At 30.4% G+C, this 21,049-nt stretch overlaps 1 protein-coding gene across 2 annotated transcripts in view; it reads right to left on the reverse strand.

The window, feature by feature from the left end:
• The window catches only part of ss (aryl hydrocarbon receptor spineless), a 200,911-nt gene that overhangs the window by 16,327 nt on the left and 163,535 nt on the right, over positions 1-21,049 (reverse strand). For both annotated transcript variants that reach the window (XM_075289959.1, XM_075289958.1), the window contains exon 5: positions 13,876-13,965. In XM_075289959.1, coding sequence (XP_075146074.1) covers positions 13,876-13,965 — 90 coding nt within the window. The remainder of the gene's footprint in view (positions 1-13,875; positions 13,966-21,049) is intronic.

Consider the following 21,049-nt stretch of genomic DNA (forward strand, 5'->3'; position numbering starts at 1 on the left):
GAAATTGAAAAGGAGAGCGTGAATTTGAAAGATAGCAACGACCGGTATATGCCCTATAAAGGGGTTTAGATGAATCGAAGGTCTTTAAGCTGAGGGATTAAGAACAAAACTAGGGAAAGCTGGCGTATTAGCGTAGATGAAAACAAGTATATATGGCCGTAAGTTCGGCCAGGCCGAAACTTATGTACCCGCCACCATGGATTGCGTAGAAACTTCTACTGAAGACTGTCATCCTCAATCGAATTACTTGGGTTTTGGTAACACTTGCTGATGGCAAGGTATCTTAAAACTTCTTAACACCGTCCATAAGTGGTATATATTAAACTAAATAAGGCCGATTAAATACGTATATAATTATGTTTAAAGTTTCTATAGAAATAAAATTTTGACATTTTCTATAGAAGTAAAATTTGGAAAAAAAATCTATAGAAATAAAATTTGGAAAAAATTTTCTATAGAAATAAAATTTTAGCAAAATTTTCTATAGAAATAAAATTTTGACAAAATTTTCTATAGAAATAAAATTTTAGCAAAATTTTCTATAGAAATAAAATTTTGACAAAATTTTCTATAGAAATAAAATTTTGACAACATTTTCTATAAAAATAAAATTTTGACAAAATTTTCTATAGAAATAAAATTTTAACAAAATTTTCTACAGAAATAAAAATTTGACAAAATTTTCTACAGAAATAAAATTTTGACAAAATTTTCTATAGAAATAAAATTTTGACAAAATTTTCTATAGAAATAACATTTTGACAATGTTTTCTATTAAAAAAAATTGGTAGATAATTTTTGGCTCGAGTGGCAACCATGATTATGAACCGATATGGATCAATTTTTGTGTGATTGGGGATCGGCTATATATATTACTATAGACCGATATGGACCAATTCTTGCGTGTTGGTTAGAGACCACATTCTAACACCATGTTCCGAATTTCAACCGGATCGGATGAATTTTGCTCCACCAAGAGGCTCCGGAGATCAAATCTGGGGAACGGTTTATATGGGAGCTATATATAATTATGTACCGATATGGAGCAATTCCTGCATGCTTGTTGGATACCATATACTAACACCACGTACCAAATTTCAATCGGATCGGATGACTTTTGCTCCTCTAAGAGGCTCCGGAAGTCAAATCTGGGGATCGGTTTATATGGGGGCTATATATAATTATGGACCGATGTGGACCAATTCTTGCATGGTTGTTAGAGACCATATACTAACACCACGTACCAAATTTCAAGCGGATCGGATGAATTGTGCTCCTCTAAGAGTCTACGGAGGTCAAATCTGGGGATCGGCTTATATGGGGGCTATATATAATTATGGACCGATATGGACCACTTTTGGCATTGTTGTTAAAGACAATATACTAACACCACGTACCAAATTTCAATCGGATCGGATTGCTCCTCTAAGAGGCTCCGGAGGTCAAATCTGGGCATCGGTTTATATGGAGGCTATATATAATTATGGGCCGATGTCGACCAATTTTTGCATGGTCATTAGAGAACATATACCACCACCATGTACCAAATTTCAACCCGATCGGATGAAATTTGCTTCTCTTAGAGGCTCCGCAAGCCAAATCGGGGGATCGGTTTATATGGAGGCTATATATAATTATGGACCGATGTGGACCAATTTTTGCATGGTCATTAGATAACATATACCAACACCGTGTACCAAATTTCAGCCGGATCGGATGAAATTTGGTTTTCTTAGAGGCTCCGCAAACCAAATCGGGGGATCGGTTTATATGGAGGCTATATGTAATTATGGACCGATATGGACCAATTTCTGCATGGTTGTTAGAAACCATATAGTAACACTATGTACCAAATTTCAGCCGGATCGGATGAAATTTGCTTCTCTTAGAGGGTCTGCAAGGGGTCTTTGAGGGTGATACGGTCAAAATTTGGTCAAGGGAAAACGCGTGTAAATCGGTGAAATCGTTTATTTAAAAAATCAAATTAAATTTCTTTTTCAAGTTCAATTAGTATAAAATTCAGGAAAAATGTTCAGTTAGGCTTTCGCTTTTCCAAATCCGAATTGCCGGGCCTCACGCTTAACACCTGCCATCAGATTTTGTACAGCCACCTTGTCCACCTTCTTCGCCGCAGAAAGCCAGTTTGCCTTGAACTGCTGCTCGTCCTTAGCAGTTTTTTGGTCTTCTTTAGGTTCCGCTTGACAATAGCCCAGTATTTCTCAATTGGGCCTAGCTCTGGCGTGTTGGGAGGGTTCTTGTCCTTGGGAACCACCTGCACGTTGTTGGTGGCGTACCACTCCATGGCCAAATCCGGCCAAAACAGTACGGAACAACCGTGTTTCTTCAGGAAAGGCAGCAGTCGTTTATTCAAACACTCTTTCACGTAAATTTCTTGGTTGACAGTCCCGGAAGCTATGAAAATGCTGCTTTTCATGCCACAGGTATAGATGGCTTGCCAAACCAGATATTTCTTTGTGAACTTTGACAGTTTTATGTGCTTGAAAATATCTGCTACCTTTCCCCTTCCTTTTGCCGTATAAAACTCCTGTCCTGGAAGCTGCTTGTAGTCGGCTTTGACGTAGGTTAGAGCAATATTTCGATGTGTTACAAACGGAATGACAAAGTTAATATACCCCCATCCAATGGTGGAGGGTATAAAAAAAACTTATTTCGACGGAGGTCTCTGTTTATTTGGTGTATGCTAGGAATTGTAGATGGACTCTGAAAATATATTTATCCTTCATACTAGTCACTGTCACCCATTATCTTTAGAATCCTGATTAATATCCATCTCTCTTATAACTTTGGACTACCCCATGGGGATGGTCAAGGTGAATGCTGAGGATATTCCCTGAAGCAGTAGTTTTTATATTCCACAGTCTGTTGCTTGTCTTTTGTCCACACTACAGCTGAAATCCGTAGTTTGCAACTTGATCGGTATGATCAAACTGCTCCAGTTTGATCAAACTACTTTGTTTCCATTTTTGAAGAAACCTTCAAACTTCTCTCATTATTATTATGCTTTAATTAATCTAATCAGACGAAGTGCTTTCAAAATTTAATATCACAATATAGACTTCGTGTAGGGTATTGCACATGATTTTTTTTTCCAATAACCAAGGTACAAAAAAAAATATTTACACTTCTTCACTTCAATATCCATTCTTTACTTCCTTCATTGTTCATTACTGGAATATGTATTTTGGGTAATTCAGTCATTCAAAAATAACACAAAAAAAAAAAACAAACAAAAAACAAACTTACAAAAACTCATTCTCTATCTAAACACATCTCAAATAAAACATTGACCAGAAATCCTTTTCGCTTTACTCTGCTCTCTTAGGCCAACACAAAACCTGGTAAAACAAATATTTTTAATTGAGATACCAAAGTGGGCGTAACTATTTTTGCCGTTTTACACATTTACAACAAAGAAACAAAAAAAAAAAATGGGGAAAAAACAAATCGTTAAGATCTAACTGCAAAAATACAAACTACAAAGAAGAGTACAAATACCATACAACTAATCCTCGAGGAAGTAGGGGATGTCTGTCCCTATGTATGTCTCTATCTCTTCGAAAGCTCCCTGGTCAGCATGAAGACAATGTAAAGATGTTTGGTGGTTTGGTGGTCTTAAGTTAAGCTATCAAGGTGGAGTAATGGAACAAGCTCTGCCTCTCTATAGTGGAGCAGAGTTATTCAACAACACGTTCCCAACAAATATTAACAAAATATACGAAGAAAAAAAAAGTATTTTATTCTCCGGTATTATTGCTGGATAATTCTGATGCTGTCGTAGGAAACGCTGCTGTAGCAATTGAGACAATAAAAATCTTTCATATTGTATTTAGTATTGGTACTCCAATTTTTTTGTTTTGTGTCCACATAGGACAGGTTTGCTTTGGCAAGAGCTGCGAATTCTTTGAGGGTACTCATGGCTCGTGCAATATCTGTTCTTAAACGTATGCGCACAATTTTCCAATTTTTTTGGCATTGCCTTAGTTTTGCTGTTAGTTTGTCCAAATGATAAGGCTACACTGCTGCCATGACCAATTCCCATACGGTGGTTATTTGTGATGTTGTTAAAAAGATGCCCACAACCACCATGAGTATGACTATGAGTTTGATGATGATGATATGTATGCTTGTAACATTAGTTATCGTTAAGCAAACAACACCGACAACAACGCCGATAACATAGTGCCGGCGATGAGAAATGAAAAATCAAATATGCAGTGAGAAATAATTTGATTTATTGTTGATAACATTGGATTATACAATTTAGTCCAACTGCTCCGGTTTGATCAAACTACTATTAGTTTGATCATACAAACATAAGTTTGATCAAAACGCTCAAATGCTACCATATGGATCTGTTGTGATCAGATGGCTCTAGAAAGATCAAAATATTCCAATGAGATCAAACTACTTCAGTATGGCGAAACTATCTGCTCCAGTCAGACCAGTTCTAGACTGATCAAACTGCTCTAGACCGTTCAAACTATTCGATCGAAGCTGGGATAAAATCCATGAACTTTGTATGTATGGCGAGTATTCATTGTGGTAGCTTTCAAAATATTCTCTTTCAACCCATGGCTCTGGTGTGATCAGATGGCTCTAGAGACATCAAACTGTTCCAGTGAGATCGAACTGCTTCTGTATCAGACCAAACTCTCCAATAATATGTGGTAATTTTGGAATTTGAGTTAGGGAATAGTATTAATATTTGGGGTTCACAAATATATGCAAAAAGGTATCTGTGGATCATGGTAAAGAAGGTAAAATGGGAGGCAAAGTCCTCATTCTAGTGCAGCGAGCAGTGTTACAACTTTTCTTTTGTGTTATACCTCAGTCTTAGGTTTCTGTGGGTTTAGGACCGTCCGGAATGAGTTTGTCAGATGGCCAAATCTACATGTCCCCGTTTCATCAAACTACTACAGTTCACGTTTGCCACTCGTGTCAAAAATAATCTACAAAAATTTTAAGAACATTATACCAAAAATCTACCAAAATTAAAAAAAAAAAATATTTTGGAAGTTTTGATAATTTTTTTGTGGTTAGTGGTTAGAAAATTTTGTCAAAAATTTATTTGTATAGAAAATTTTGTCAATATTTTATTTTGATAGAAAATTATGTAAATATTTTATTTCTATAGAAAAGTTTGTCAAAAATTTTAATTCTATTGAAAATTTTGTCAAAATTTTATTTCAATAAAAAATTTTCTCAAAATTTTATTTCTAGAGAAAATTTTCTCCAAATTTTATTTCTAGAGAAAACATTCTCAAAATTTTATTTCTATAGAAAATTTTGTCAATTTTTTTTTCTATAGAAAATTTTGTCAACAATTTTATTTCTATAGAAAATTTTGTCAACAATTTTATTTCTATAGAAATTTTTTTCAAAATTTTATTTCTGTAGAAAATTTTTTCGAAATTTTATTACTTATTTACTTATTTTTCTAAAGAAAATGTTGTCAAAATTTTAGAAAATTTTGTCAAATTTTTATTTCTGTAGAAAATTTTGTCAATATTTTATTTCCATAGAAAATTTTGTCAACAATTTTATTTCTATAAAAATTTTTTTTTATTTCTATAAAATATTTCCCCAAAGTTTATTTCTATAGATAATTTTGTTAAAAATTTTATTTCTGGAGAAAATTTTGTCAAAATTTTATTTCCTTGAAAAATTTTGTTAAAAAATTTATTTCTGTAGAAAATTTTGTCAAAATTTTATTTCTATAGAAAAACTTCTCAAAATTTTATTTCTATAGAAAATTTTGTCAAAATTTTTTTTCTATAGAATATTTTGTCGAAATTTTATTTCTATAACAATTTTGTCAACATTTTATTTCAATACAAATTTTTGTTAAAATTTTAATTCTATAGCTATTTTTATCAAAATTTAATTTCTATAGAAAATTTTGCCAAAATTTTATTTTTATAGAAAACTTTATTAAAAATTGTATTTTTAATTTATTAATTTTCTTTTTGTTTGACCTTTATAAATATATATTCATAATTTTATTTTTATAGATAATCTCAATATTTTATTTCTATAGAAAATTTTCTCTCTATAGAAAATTTTGTAAAAAATTTTATTTCTATAGAACATTTTTGTCAAAATTTTGTCAAAATTTTATTTCTATAGAAAATTTCGTAATAAATTTTCTTTCCATAGAAAATAGAAAATTTTCTCAAGATTGTGTTAAAATTTTATCTTTATAGAAAATTTTGTCAAAATTTTATTTCTACAGAAAATTTTGTCAAATTTTTATTTCTATAGAAAATTTTGTCAAAATTTTATTTCTATAGAAAATTTTGTAAACTAAAATTATATAGAAATTTTTGTCAAAATTTTATTTATTTAGAAAATTTTGTTATAATTTTATTTCTATAACAATTCTGTCAAAATTTTATTTCTATAGAAAATTCTGTCAAAATTTTATTTCTATAGAAATTTTTGTCAAAATTTAATTTCTATAGAAAATTTTGTCAAAATTTTATTTCTATAGAAAATTTTGTAAAATTTTATTTCTATAGAAATTTTTGTCAAAACTGAATTTCTGTAGAAATTTTTATCAAAACTTTATTTAAATAAATTGTCGAAATTTTATTTCTATAGAAATTTTGTCAAAATTTTATTTCTATAGAAAAATTTGTCAAAATTTTATTTCTGTAGAAATTTTTATCAAGATTTTATTTCTGTAAAAATTTTTGTAAACATTTTTATTCTATAGAAATTTTGTCAAAATTTTATTTCTATAGAAAAATTTTTTCAAAATTTTGTCAAAACTTTATTTCTATAGATAATTTTGTCAAAATTTTGTTTCTATAGAAAAATTTGTCAAAATTTTGTTTATATTTTGTCAAAATTTTATTTCTATAGAAAATCTTCTCAAAATTTTATTTCTATAGAAATTTTTATTATAATTTTATTGCTATAGAATATTTTATTAAACATTTTATTTCTGTAGAAAATTTTGTCAAAATTTTATTTCTATAGAAAATCTTCTCAAAATTTTATTTCTATGGAAAATTTTGTCAAAATTTTATTTATATAGAACATTTTGTCAAAATTTTATCTCTATAGAAAATTTTGTCGAAATTTTAGTAATCAGAATAAACATAAAATAGGTCAACAACACTCAAAAATATTTTTAAGAAATTTTATTTCTTCAGAAAATTTTTTCCTAATTTTATTTCTATAACAATTTTGTCAAAATTTTATTTCTATAGAAAATCTTCTCAAAATTTTATTTCTATAGAAATTTTTATTATAATTTTATTTCTATAGAATATTTTATTAAACATTTTATTTCTATAGAAAAGTTTGTCAAATTTTTATTTCTGTATAAAATTTTGTCAATATTTTATTTCCATAGAAAATTTTGTCAAATTTTTATTCTGTAGAAAATATTGTCAATATTTTATTTCCATAGAAAATGTTGTCAAAATTTTATTTCTATAGAAAATTTTGTCAACATTTTATTTCTATAGAAAATATTGTCAAAGTTTTATTTCTATAGAAATTTTTATCATAATTTTATTTCTATAGAATATTTTATTAAAGATTTTATTTCTGTAGAAAGTTTTGTCAAAATTTTATTTCTATAGAAAATCTTCTCAAAATTTTATTTCTATGGAAAAATTTCTCAAAATTTTATATGTATAGAAAATTTTCTCAAAATTTTATTTTTATAGAAAATCTTCTAAAAATTTTATTTCTACGGAAAATTTTGTCAAAATTTTATTTGTATAGAACATTTTCTCAAAACTTTATTTCTAGTGAAAAATTTTCTCAAAATTTATTTCTATAAAAATTTTTCTCAAAATTTTATTTCTAGAGAAAATTTTCTCAAAACTTTATTTCTATAGAAAATTTTGTCAAAATTTTATTTCTATAGAAAAATTTGTCAAAATGTTATTTCTATAGAAAATTTTCTCAAAATTTTATTTCTATAGAAATTTTTATCAAAATTTTAGTTTTATAGAAAATTTTGTCAAAAATTTTTTTATAGAAAATTTTGTCAGCATTTTATTTCTATAGAAAATTTTGTCAGCATTTTATTTCTATAGAAAATTTTGTCAAAAATTTTATTTCTATAGAAAGTTTTGTCAAAATATATAAAATTAATTGGAACGGTATATTTTGCAGAATCTACCAAAACATCAAGAATCCTACCAATCTACCAAACATCTACTATTTTTTGTGGAATTCTGCCAACTGTAGCAATCGTGTTCCAGTTACGTTATGCTACCTTATTCTTATCATGCTACTTCAGTTCAATACTACTGCAGGTTGATCCTACTGCTGCCCAGGTTCATCATACTATTCCAGCTTTATCAAAATACACCAGTTTTATCCAACCCACACACTTTTCACATGCTACAGCAGTTCGAACCTGTTTCATCAAACTACTTGAGAGTTATAAAACTTTTCCATTTGGAATAAAGTAAATACTTTAATTCCATCAGCCTACTGTAGTTAAAACAAAACTGGCACCTCCACTTCAATGATACGATGCTAGTTTGATCATACTACTTCAGTTCTAATAACCGACTCCTGTTTGATCAGACCTTTTGGAGTTTGGTCTCATTGCTTATATTTGGTTAAACTACTAGGGTTTGATCAAACTACTCTTGTATGGTCAAACTACTTCAGTTTGATCAAACTACTTCTGTTTGATCAAACAACTCAACATTTTTTGTTATAGTAGAATAATAAAACGGTTGATAATCACTGATTTCATTTTTGCAAATATAAACTTGTCATATATCAACTTCTCTGTTTATGTTTCCAAATTCCCACAAATATAAAAATTATCAAATAATTTCCTATCGACTCAATCATTGCAATCTGAAATAAAAAAAAACTCCTCTGTGTACATTTTCAAATCCAAGAAAAACACGTTAATAATATTGTATGTTGTATGTAAATAATAAAAAACAAACAAACCATACAACACTGACATGGCTGCTGTACATACGGCTATTAATATTGGCCGCACTGAGAGGTGGAGGCATAACGCTAAAGGAAGCCCAAATGTGAATGAAGAAAAGTGTGCAGCGGCGAGTTCATGTCGCTGATCGGGCAATAACCATAACAGAACATATGATCGAACCATTGGAGCAGATTTACAATACAACTGAATGGAGCAATTGCCAATGGATGGTTGGACGGACGGACATATGCACCATATGAATATGAGGGCAACAACAATGATACGATTGCCCAATCCTCCCGCTGAACTGATTTATTATTTATTACTTCAATAACGCGCAAAACTATCAAAGATACAAGAATGATATCAATGATTGGCTGAAAGAGATTTAGAACTAAGTTCATTTTATATCTAAACCGAAGATCCCATAAAAACATAGATAACCAGACGATAATGGAAGTGGATAGGATACGCATTACGCAAAAGTACCACCCAAGGAACCATGATGCCTCCGTGAATAAGTCGTAATAAGAAGTTAAAGTAATTTGTCACAATAGAATAGAATGAAATTTTCTAGTAAATGCGCTATGTTCCCCAAGAAAAATGCAATAAAAGAAACAAAAATGTATCTAATCTCTAAAGTCGAAAATTGTGATACTAATGGGTGAATTTTTATATCAGTGAATACTGTGACATATCTCCAACAATTTTGATTGCACATCAGGATGTCTTCTTATCGATCTTCTGTACACATGGAGAACAACGACACCTCCGCCATCTAGCTGGTATTTCTTATTCGAATAGTCGAACTGATTGCCTATGTGGACCTGTGCCAATGACCTGTAACCATCATTGAGAAGTTTGGTCTGGGATTGTTATATCTGTAATAGCGTGATACCATTGCCGATCCTTACTATAAAGTGGCTCATCAAATATGGCCCTGTCACTTGTCCTATTAACAAATTTCAGTTCTATTAAACTGGCTCAGGTATTTAATACTACTCCAAGCGGGTCAAACTATTTTGGTATGATCAAACAGTTCAACACTACAGAAGTTTGATTAAGCTATTTTGGATTCATCCCTTCTTCGATTTTATCAAAGCACTTTGTTATGTTGAATACAAATTATTTTTATGTACGACTTCCATAATAAACATAGAATTCCAACTTTATGAAACTTAATTTGAACAAGTATATACGGCCGTAAGTTCGGCCAGGCCGAATCTTATGTACCCACCACCATGGATTGCGATCCACAATCGAATTACTTGCGTTGTGGTAATACTTACCGATGGCAAGGTATCTTAAAACTTCTTAACATCGTTTTCTAAATGGTGAAATAGTCCATACGTGGTATATATTAGACAAAAAAGTTATGTATAGGTAAGTCTACAAATAATTACGAATCGATATGGACTTTTGCACGGCATGTGGAGAGCCAGAATTGAAATATGGGGGTCGCTTATATGGGGGCTACAATTATGAACTTGATATGGACAAATTTTTGTGTGATTGGGGATCGATTTATCTGAGGGCTATATATAACTATAGACCGATATGGGCCTAGTTAGGCATGGTTGTTAACGGCCATATACTAGTACAATGTACCAAATTTCAACTGACTCGGATGAAATTTGCTCCAGCCAGAGGCTCCAAAACCAAATCTCGAGATCGGTTTATATGGGGGCTATATATGATTATGGACCACTTTTGGCATGGTTGTTAAATATCATATACTAACACCATGTGCCAAATTTCAACCAGATCGGATGAATTTTGCTTCTCCAAGAGGCTCCAAAACCAAATCTCGGGATGGGTTTATATGGGGCTATATATAATTATGGACTGATATGAACCAATTCCTGCATGGTTGTTGGATACCATATACTGACATCACGTACCAAATTTCAACCGAATGGGATGAATTTTGCTCTTCCAAGGGGCTCCGGTGGTCAAATATGGGTATCGGTTTATATGGGGGCTATATATAATTATGGACCGATGTAGACCAATTTTTGCATAGTTGTTAGAGACCATATGCTTACACCATGTACCAAATTTCAGCCGGATTGGATCAAATTTGCTTATATTAGAGGCTCCGGAGGTCAAATCTGGGGATCGGTTTATATGGGGGCTATTTATGATTATGGACCGATGTGGACCAATTTTGCATGGTTGTTAGAGACCATATACCAATATCATGTACCAAATTTCAGGCGGATCGGATGATGTTTGCTTCTTTTAGAGGATTCACAAGCCAAATCTGGAGGTCCGTTTATATGGGGCCGAGTCCGAACGGCGTTCCATATTGCAGTCAAACCACTTGGTGAAGCTTTGAAACATTCAGAAATGTCACCAGCATTACTGAGGTGGGATAATCCACCGCTGAAAAACTTTGTGGTGTTCGGTCGAAGCAGGAATCGAACCCACGACCTTGTGTATGCAAGGCGGGCATGCTAACCATTGCATCACGGTGGCTCCATCTTGTTGATTTAGTTTGATCCAACCACTTCAGTATGAAGAAACTTTTCATTCGAGATAATACTACCCCAGTTTTATCAAACTACTCCAGTACGATCATACTACTGTAGTTCAATCCTACAACTCCTGATCGATTATACTATTGCAGTTCGATACTACAGCTCCACTTTGATCAAACTGGAAAGCGACCACGGTCATCACATCACATTGTATAGATTTTTTTTATCAATACCTTTAAATTAAAAATATATTTTTAAACAAGCTCCTCTGGTTTGATCAAACTTCTACAGTTCTTCGATATTGCTTCAATTTGATCCAACTACACCAAAACGATCCTGTTGCTTTAGTTGGATCCAACTACTTCAGTATGAACAAACTATGCCTTCGTGATTATACTATCCCAGTTGTATCAAACTATTCCAGTTCGATCCTACTACTGCAGTTCAACCCTACAACTCCAGATCGATTGTATTATTACAGTTCCATGCTACAGCTCCAGCGACCATCATCACATTGTTTTTATGAATATATTTAATTTAACGTCTTTAATTATCTAATGTAAAAAAGTGTATTTATCCTCAATTGCTTTTGAGCCTGTTCGTTAGTCAAGGCGGGTAACACATTTCCAACAGGTTGAAGTTGAAAATTATTTCACATCACATACTCTCAATGCATATTTAAGCTTCACCATTAACTTGGTTATTGCATGCATTCACATCGAAAAGAAGAGATTATGGATATTTTATTTCAAAAGTGATTCAGAGTATCACCGATAAAAAAAAAAGAAAAATCCAGAAAATAAGAAAAATTCTGGGAAAAATTGAATTTGTAATATTAGATGTTTTGGGAATTTCTTTTCTCAACAGAGTATGGGAATTAATTTAAAGTGAGTAGGTCAAAGAAAATCTCCTTTAAATTCGCTTCAGTAAAATGTCACAAAAATGTAAACATCTCGTCAATTGAAGATAAGCGAAAATAGTAAATAAGCTAAAATAGTAAATATCGTTGTATCATATGTTGTATGGAAAATTTGGATATACTATTTGAAAGTAACGAGGTTTACTTATGAAACAAGAGAAAATTGATCCTTAAGACCATCAATATCCCAGCAAAAAAAAATTGGAAGCTGTTCTAAAGGCACAACATTTAAAATGCTTCCAAAAATGTTCTCCCACAGAAGTTCTTTATTTTAACTACACACAAAGTTCTTTTAATTCAATTTTTTATAATTCCCTTTTTCATATATTTAATGAGAAATTTTATTTGTTTTCTTTCAAATATCTTAAAAACATATTAAATTCATCGCTTCTGCGACAATTTTGCACCACTTCCGGTTCCAAAAAGAACATCTTCTCCACTTGTTCGGCCACGTTTTTTTTTTTACTGTATAAGTGTGGACCGATATGGACCAATTTTGCCATGGTTCTTTGAGGGCACGGAAATCACGTACCAAATTCCAGCTGGCTCGGATGAAGTCAATTAAAAAAGTGATGGAAATTTTCTTAATTTTTAAATAAAAAAATGTCAAACAATTAATTTTTTAAGCAAACTAAAACCACAATGTCAAATAAGAATGTAATTGAAAATAGTTTTTATTTCAAAATATAATTGAGCTTTGCAATCAATATCAATAAAAAAATTTAATTGAATCAATTAAAAATTTAATTGAAATTTTCAAATCAATGAATTTTTAATGAAATATTTTTTTTTGTCCAATGAAAACTGTGACTGATACTATCATTTTCGTTATTGAAGACATTTCAATTAAAAAATTTATTGGATCAATTAATTTCGTGATTGAATTAGAAAAAATTTTTTGTGTGTGGATGAGATAATTTTCTTGCAATTTTACACGAGTTTATATTTTCTTGTGAATTTGATATGATTCAGTATTTTGAATTGGTAAACTTTTCAATTTTTGTTTCGAAATTTCTATTATTTTATATGTCCTGGCTCAATAAAATTTATTTCTTTAACAGATTAAAACAAAAGATTTTTATATATCACCTCAAGAGAACTTTTTGTGAAGCGAAAATTAAGCCCATGTCAAAAAGAGCATTTTTGGATGTACTTTAAAAAGTAATGACTCAGGACGAACTTTCAAATTTTTTTTCCTGAGTATAGATTTTGGATTTGAGTCAATTTAATGAACCAGTGATCAGTATGAAATTAATTACTTCTGAAAGAAATTTTCAATTATATTTTTAATTGGATATTTTTTTAATTAAAATATTATTTGGGATAAAAATATAAAACCTTTTAAACATTTCCATAATTCGCATCATTTTTTTTTCAATTTGATTAAAATTAATTAAGTTTTCAACATCAATCAATAATATGTTATTGGAAATATTTTGGTGATATTTTTTTTTTCTGTGTATAAAATTATTAATATTTAAAGGTGTTTCCCTCTAAGTTTAATTATTTTTCTTTATTCATAGTGGAATACTTACCTGATGAAACCCCAAATAGCTTTCAATACTGTGAGTGGCAAAAAATACTTCACCATCACAGGTGAGTATCATAAGGAAACCATTTAAAGCCTGAAAAAGATATTACAAAAAAAAAGCAATTATTAAATATTTACAATATTTTCAAAATTAATTTCATTAAAATATAATAAAAAGAAAATTAAAAATTTCGTTTATAGAAAATTTCTTGGAAAGTAAACCAAAACTATTTATTATTCGACGCAACATACGAGTATGTCCTTAAGAGCATCCCCAGCATTGATTTGGCATTAGCTCTTCAGATGTGATCCTTTGTCAGTATTTCGGATTTTGTTTAAAAAAAAATTGGGAAAATAATTAAAAAAAAATTCTCAATTTTTTCGGAATTCGTTTTAAAAATATTGGGAAATAATTTTGGCCTTAGCTCTTCAGATGTGATCCTTTGTCAGTATTTCGGATTTTGTTTTAAAAAAATTGGGAAAATAATTTAAAAAAAATTCTCGATTTTTTCGGGATTAGTTTTAAAAATATTGGGAAATAATTTTGACCTTAGCTCTTCAGATGTGATCCTTTGTCAGTTTTTCGGATTTCAATTTAAAAAATTAAGCAAATAATTAAAAAAATCTCAATTTTTTCGGATTTCGTTTTAAAAATATTAGGAAATAATTTAAAAAAATCTTATTTAATTCATTCGAATTTCATCTCTATATAAAAACGTTTTCAATATTATTTCCAAATACGATTAAAATCTTTGGATTCAACTAAACTTTTTTTTGAGTGTAGAAGGTCATTTCTGCATGTACTTTAAAATGAATGACTAATAAAAATCTTCCAAATTTTTTTGCCGGGTTTCCATAAACATTGTTCTGCAAACATTTTAATTTTTAATTTAATTATTGTAGTTATATTTGAGTTAGAGGGGAACCATTACACCCCTTGAATGGAATCCATCAACAATCCATCCATTTTTTTAAATATATATTCCAATTTTTTTTTTGGTGATGATCTTACTTTAATTTAGTTTTGAAATGATTTTTTAAATTCCCTTTTGAATTTTATCTGAATTTAGTGTGGGCTACTGCTTCACTGCATTACCTCGAGCAATGATAACCTCAAATGTTTGGCCGGCGGTTTAATGGCGGCAAGTCTTTGGTGCGAGTGTTGTGAGTACGTCCAGGAAATGATATCCAATTAAATCAATGGATTCTTTTGCTTACTTGGGATTTTAATTCATCTCACTTGATCTTGGTTTTATTTCATTTCATTTCATTTGTTGATTTGTTAACAGGTTTTCGTTACGTATTCCGTTTTATTTAAAGAAATTTCATTGAAGATTCATTCATTCATACATTCAAAGGTAATTCATTCATAATTTCCCTTAAAAAAAGAAACATCCATTCTGAAATGTTTTCAAAAAACTATGTATGCCAGTTTTATCTCCACACTATAGTTTTAGATATTTTTTCCTATCATCATCATCATAGCCAGCAAAAAAAAAAAAAAAACAAATAAATTATGAGCCTTTATTCAGTTACTCTCAAAATTGCTGGTAATTACCTGCTATTGAAAGTCTAGAGTTCAAAATACTTCGGGTATGGTTTTTGTAGTTTTTTTATTTTGATTTCTTCTTAGTTGGTCAAAAGGTTAATTACCTTAAAACTACTGGGTTTACACATATCTCACTTGATTACATTTTAAATATCTTTCTCTTGAGGAATGAATTTGATTATGTATCATGTGTATATTTTTTTTTTTTGAAATCTTTCTCCAACAATTTTTATCTTCGTTCTTTAATGACATTTTAATTTGAGAGATAGAAAGCAAGCGGTTAGGGTCAGTGAAAGGAAGTAGGTGGCGCTTAGGGAAGAGAATTAGGATTTGAGTTACTTCTTGAAACTCGAATTCGGAAAGAGATTTTCTAGGGATTTTTTGTATAGAAATAGGAAATTTCTGTAGAAGTAAAATTTCTAGGCAATTTTCTATAAAAATAAAATTTATGGGACACATGTTCTATAGAAAAAAATTGAAAATTCTCAATAGAAATAAAATTATGACAATTTTTTTTTTGTAGAAATAAAATTTCCAGAAAATTTTTTATGGAAATAAAATTTCTAGGAAATTTTCTATAGCAAAATAATTGGTAGGAAAATTTTCTACAGAAATAAAATTTCTAGAACATTTTCTAAAGAAATACAATTTCCAAGAAATTTTTTTTAAAGAAATAAAAAATTCTATACCAAAAATTGGTAATAAAAATTTTCTACAAAAATAAAATTTCTAGAACATTTTCTATAGAAATAAAATTTCTAGGAAAATTTTTAAAGAAATAAAATTTGTTGTTTCTTAAAGGTCAACTTTAAATTGTTAATCATATTTGTTTAAACCGGCTTAGGGTCATGTCATAAAAACAGATGTTGCTATTTTGTTGAGTTGTTTTTTACTAACATAGTGTACCACCCCTGGTTTTTTTATTTAAAAATATCCTCCAACATTTCCAAACACCTCCGATGTTCGTCTTCAGGGCAATTTATTTAGAAGTAAAGAACCATGAACTGAACGGTACATAAGATTCGGCCTGGTCGAACTTACGGCCCTACACTGAAAAAAAAAAACATACTCGGTTCCAAAGATTTTGTCTTTACTTTAAAAAAATTGGTATTGATTCCGAGCCAAAGAAGCGGAGAATACAAGTAAGGATACTTTTAAGACACAATTCCCTTTTAAATTTAGGTTTTGTGTACTTGCTTCTAGGAAGCAAATTTTAATTTTTCGCTTTCTCAGCTTTTTTTCTTCATATGCTATCAAAGTCCTTTAAAAACGAGTTAACGGCAACTTTATTTTCCCAATTAGGACTCGACTTCCAGTAGAAATTATGCTATGTTTGAAGTAAAAAACTTCTTTAAAATAAAGTTTTGAAAAACATGTCCTATATTTGAACGATTTTTTGCTTTGTAGTCAAGATGCAAAAAGACAACAAATTTAAAGAAAATTTCATTAAATTTAAAGAATTTTTCTGAATTATTAAAGTCAAGTTGACCTTAGCCTATAAATTTTTTCTTTCATGCTAAGATACCCATTTTTAAGTCAAATCACTTAATTATAAGGACAATATGACTTCATTGAACAGTTTATCGACTTTTGGACAAGGAAAATAACTTTATTTTAGAGAAGTGCGTCTTCTATGCTAAGCAAAATTTGTATTCGTATTTTAAAGACATGAAATCTTTGACCTCACGACAATATTTTTTTCAGTGTATATACGGCCGTTTTAATAGGTACTATCATTTCGGTGATTGAAGACATTTCAATTAAAAAATTAATTGGATCAATTAATTTCGTGATTGAATCAGAATTTTTATTGTTAAGAAACCGCATCTTTGGCACGGAATCAATACCTTAAGGGAAGGTCAAAATCATTTGGTCAAAGAAACTTTTTTTTTTTTGAGTGTAAGAATATACCCAATGTATGGACAACTTTAGAAACTTCTTGATTGCTTTACCTCCTCTAATTTCAAACTTCAATTATTTTAAAACAAATCAAATATTACAAATGTTTCTTATTATTCTCTAAATATATGTATATAGTTTTTTTTTAATTTACAAGGTTTTTAACCAGCTCATTAAATATCACCAACGCTTTAGTTACATTCGCAACCATAATATTACAATACTTCCTCAAACTTGATTTTAGTTATTTGTTACTTTGCACTGATCTATAATTGGTTTTTAAAACTTCCAACACTGTTGATTTGATTTCTACAAACACCAAATCTATTTCAATTTAATTGCAATCTATTTTAGATTTGATTATATACTCTTGATTAAATTGATATGTTTGACATTGATAATTGAAATCTTGTAAATACCATTTAAATGGGAGGTTAAATGAAAATAATTGTAAAATGAATAATAGTTAAAATGACTAGAATTATTTTAAATAGAAATTAAACAAGTATATATGGTCGTAAGTTCGGCCAGGCCGAAGCTTATGTACCCTCCAACATGGATTGCGTAGAAACTTCTACTGAAGACTGTCATCCATAATCGAATTACTTGGGTTGCGGTAACACTTGCCGATGGCAAGGTATCTTAAGACTTCCTAACTCCGTCTTCTAAATTGCAAGGTAGTCCATACGTAGTATATATTAAACTAAAAAAAGGCCGATTAAATACGTATATATTTAAATTTGACAATATTTTGTATAGAAAGAAAAGTTTGATGAAAGTTTCTATAGAAATAAAATTTTAACAAAATTTTCTATAGAAATAAAATTTTGTCAAAATTTTCTATAGAAATAAAATTTTGACAAAAATTTCTATAGAAATAAAATTTTGATAACATTTTCTATAGAAATAAAATTTTGACAACATTTTCTATAGAAGTAAAATTTGGACAAAATTTTCTATAGAAATAAAATTTTAACAAAATTATCTATAGAAATAAAATTTTGACAAAATTTTCTATAGAAATAAAATTTTGACAAAATTTTCTATAGAAATAAAATTTTGACAAAATTTTCAATAGAATTAAAATTTTGACAACATTTTCTATAGAAATAAAATTTTGTCGACATTTTCAATAGAAATAAAGTTTGACAAAATTTTCTATAGGAATAATATTTTGAAAAAATTTTCTATAGGAATAACATTTTGGTAGATTATTTTTGGCTCGAGCGGCAACTATGATTATGAACCGATATGGACCACTTTTTGTGTGATTGGGGATCGGCTATATATAACTATAGACCGATATGGACCAAATTTGGCATGGGTATTAGCGGCCACATACTAACACCACGATGCAAATTTCAACCGTATCGGATGAATTTTGCTCTCCAAGAGACTCCGGAGATCAAATCTGGAGAACGGTTTATATGGGGGCTATATATAATTATGGACCGATATGGACCAATTCTTGCATTTTTGTTAGAGACCATATACTAACACTACGTACCAAATTTCAACCGGATCGGATGAAGTTTGCTCCTCTAAGAGGCACCTGAGGTCAAATCTGGGGATCGGTTTATATGGGGGCTATATATAATTATGGACCGATGTGGACCAATTTTTGCATAGTTGTTAGAGACCATATACTAACACCATGTACCAAATTTCAGGCGGATCGGATGAAATTTGCTTCTCTTAGAGGCTCCACAAGCCAAATCGGGGGATCGGTTTATATGTGAGCTTTATATAATTATGGACCGATGTGGACCAATTTTTGCATGGCTGTTAGAGACCATATACTAACACCATGTTCCAAATTTCAGCCGGATCGGATCAAATTTGCTTCTCTTAGAGGCTCCACAAGCCAAATCGGGGGATCGGTTACTATGGGGGCTATATATAATTATGGACCGATGTGGACCAATTTTTGCATGGTTGTTAGAGACCATATACTTACACCATGTACCAAATTTCAGCCAGATCGGATGAAATTTGCTTCTCATAGAGGCCTCGCAAGCCAAATTTGGGGGTCTGTTTATATGGGGGCTGTACGTAAAAGTGTACCGATATGGCCCATTTGCAATACCATCCGACCTACATCAATAACACCTATTTTTGCCAAGTTTCAAGTCGAAAGCTTGATTCGTTCGGAAGTTAGCGTGATTTCAACAGACGGACGGACATGCTCAGATCGACTCAGAATTTCACCACGACCCAGAATATATGTACTCGGATGAATTTTGCTTCTCCAAGAGATTCCGGAGATCAAATCTGGAGAACGGTTTATATGGGGGCTATATATAATTGTGGACCGATATGGACCAATTCGTGTCCATATCGTGTTTGATAGAGACCACATACTAACACCACGTTCCAAATTTCAACCGGATCGGATGAATTTTGCTCCTCCAAGAGGCACCGGAGGACAAATCTGGGGATGGGTTTGTATGAGGGCTACATATAAAAGTGGACCGATATGGACCAATTATTGCATGGTTGTTAGAGACCATATACTAACACCACGTTTCAAATTTCAACCGTATCGGATAAATTTTGCTCCTGCAAGAGGCTCGGGAGATCAAATCTGGGGATCGGTTTATATGGGGGCTATATATAATTATGGACCGATATGGACCAATTATTGCATGGTTGTTAGAGACCATATACTAACACCACGTTCCAAATTTCAACCGGATCGGATAAATTTTGCTCCTGCAAGAGGCTCGGGAGATCAAATCTGGGGATCGGCTTATATGGGGGCTATATATAATTATGGACCGATATGGACCAATTTTTGCATGGTTGTTAGATACTATATACAAACACTACGTACCAAATTTCAACCGGATCGGATGAATTTTGCTCCTCTAAGAGGCTCCTGAGGTCAAATCTGGGGATCGGTTTATATGGGGGGTATATATAATTATGGACCGATATGGACCAATTTTTGCATGGTCGTTAGAGGCCATAGGCTTATACCATGTACCAAATTTCAGCCAGGTCGGATGAAATATGCTAATCTTATAAGCTCCGCAAGCCAAATCTGGCCAAAGTAAATCTATTTTCCAAAGTAAATTTAAATTTAAGAAATTCAAATTGAATTTATAATTAGAAAACGTAATTAATCAAACACAGAGGTTTTATACTATGGCAACGATCACAAAACATTTAGCTTAAATTTTAAATGTAAGCTCCTTGTCTTTCATGGCGTGGTGTTCGCGCCATCGCTTTTTATATTTTCAGAAAATAATCAAAAATATTATAAAAGACTAAATATTTCAATAAATAATTAATTTTCCGAAAAGGTTAGAAATCATCAATGATTTAATCTAATTTTTTATTATCATTTAATTTAATTTTTCTGTTTATTAACTAAATTTTAAATTTAAGCTCTTTGTATTTCATGGCGTGGTGTTCGCGTCATTGCTTTTTACATTTAAAGAAAATAACCAAGAATATTATAGAAGACTGAATATTTCAATAAAAAATTAATTTTCCGTAAAGTTTAGAAATTATCATTTAATTTAATTTAATTTAATTATTTTTATTAACTTCGGCATAATGTAATTTAATTTGATTTTTTTTTTATTTATTTCAATAAAAATTATTTTTGATTTCTTTTTATTTATTTCAATAAAATTAATTTTATTTTAAAAACAGAAAGCAAATTAATTTTCCAATTTTCCTAGACTATAAATGAAATTAATTTCGACTTCTAAACTCTTAAGCT

The sequence above is a fragment of the Haematobia irritans genome, chromosome 1, assembly GCF_050003625.1.
Source record: "Haematobia irritans isolate KBUSLIRL chromosome 1, ASM5000362v1, whole genome shotgun sequence".
Classification (NCBI taxonomy): Eukaryota; Metazoa; Arthropoda; class Insecta; order Diptera; family Muscidae; genus Haematobia; species Haematobia irritans.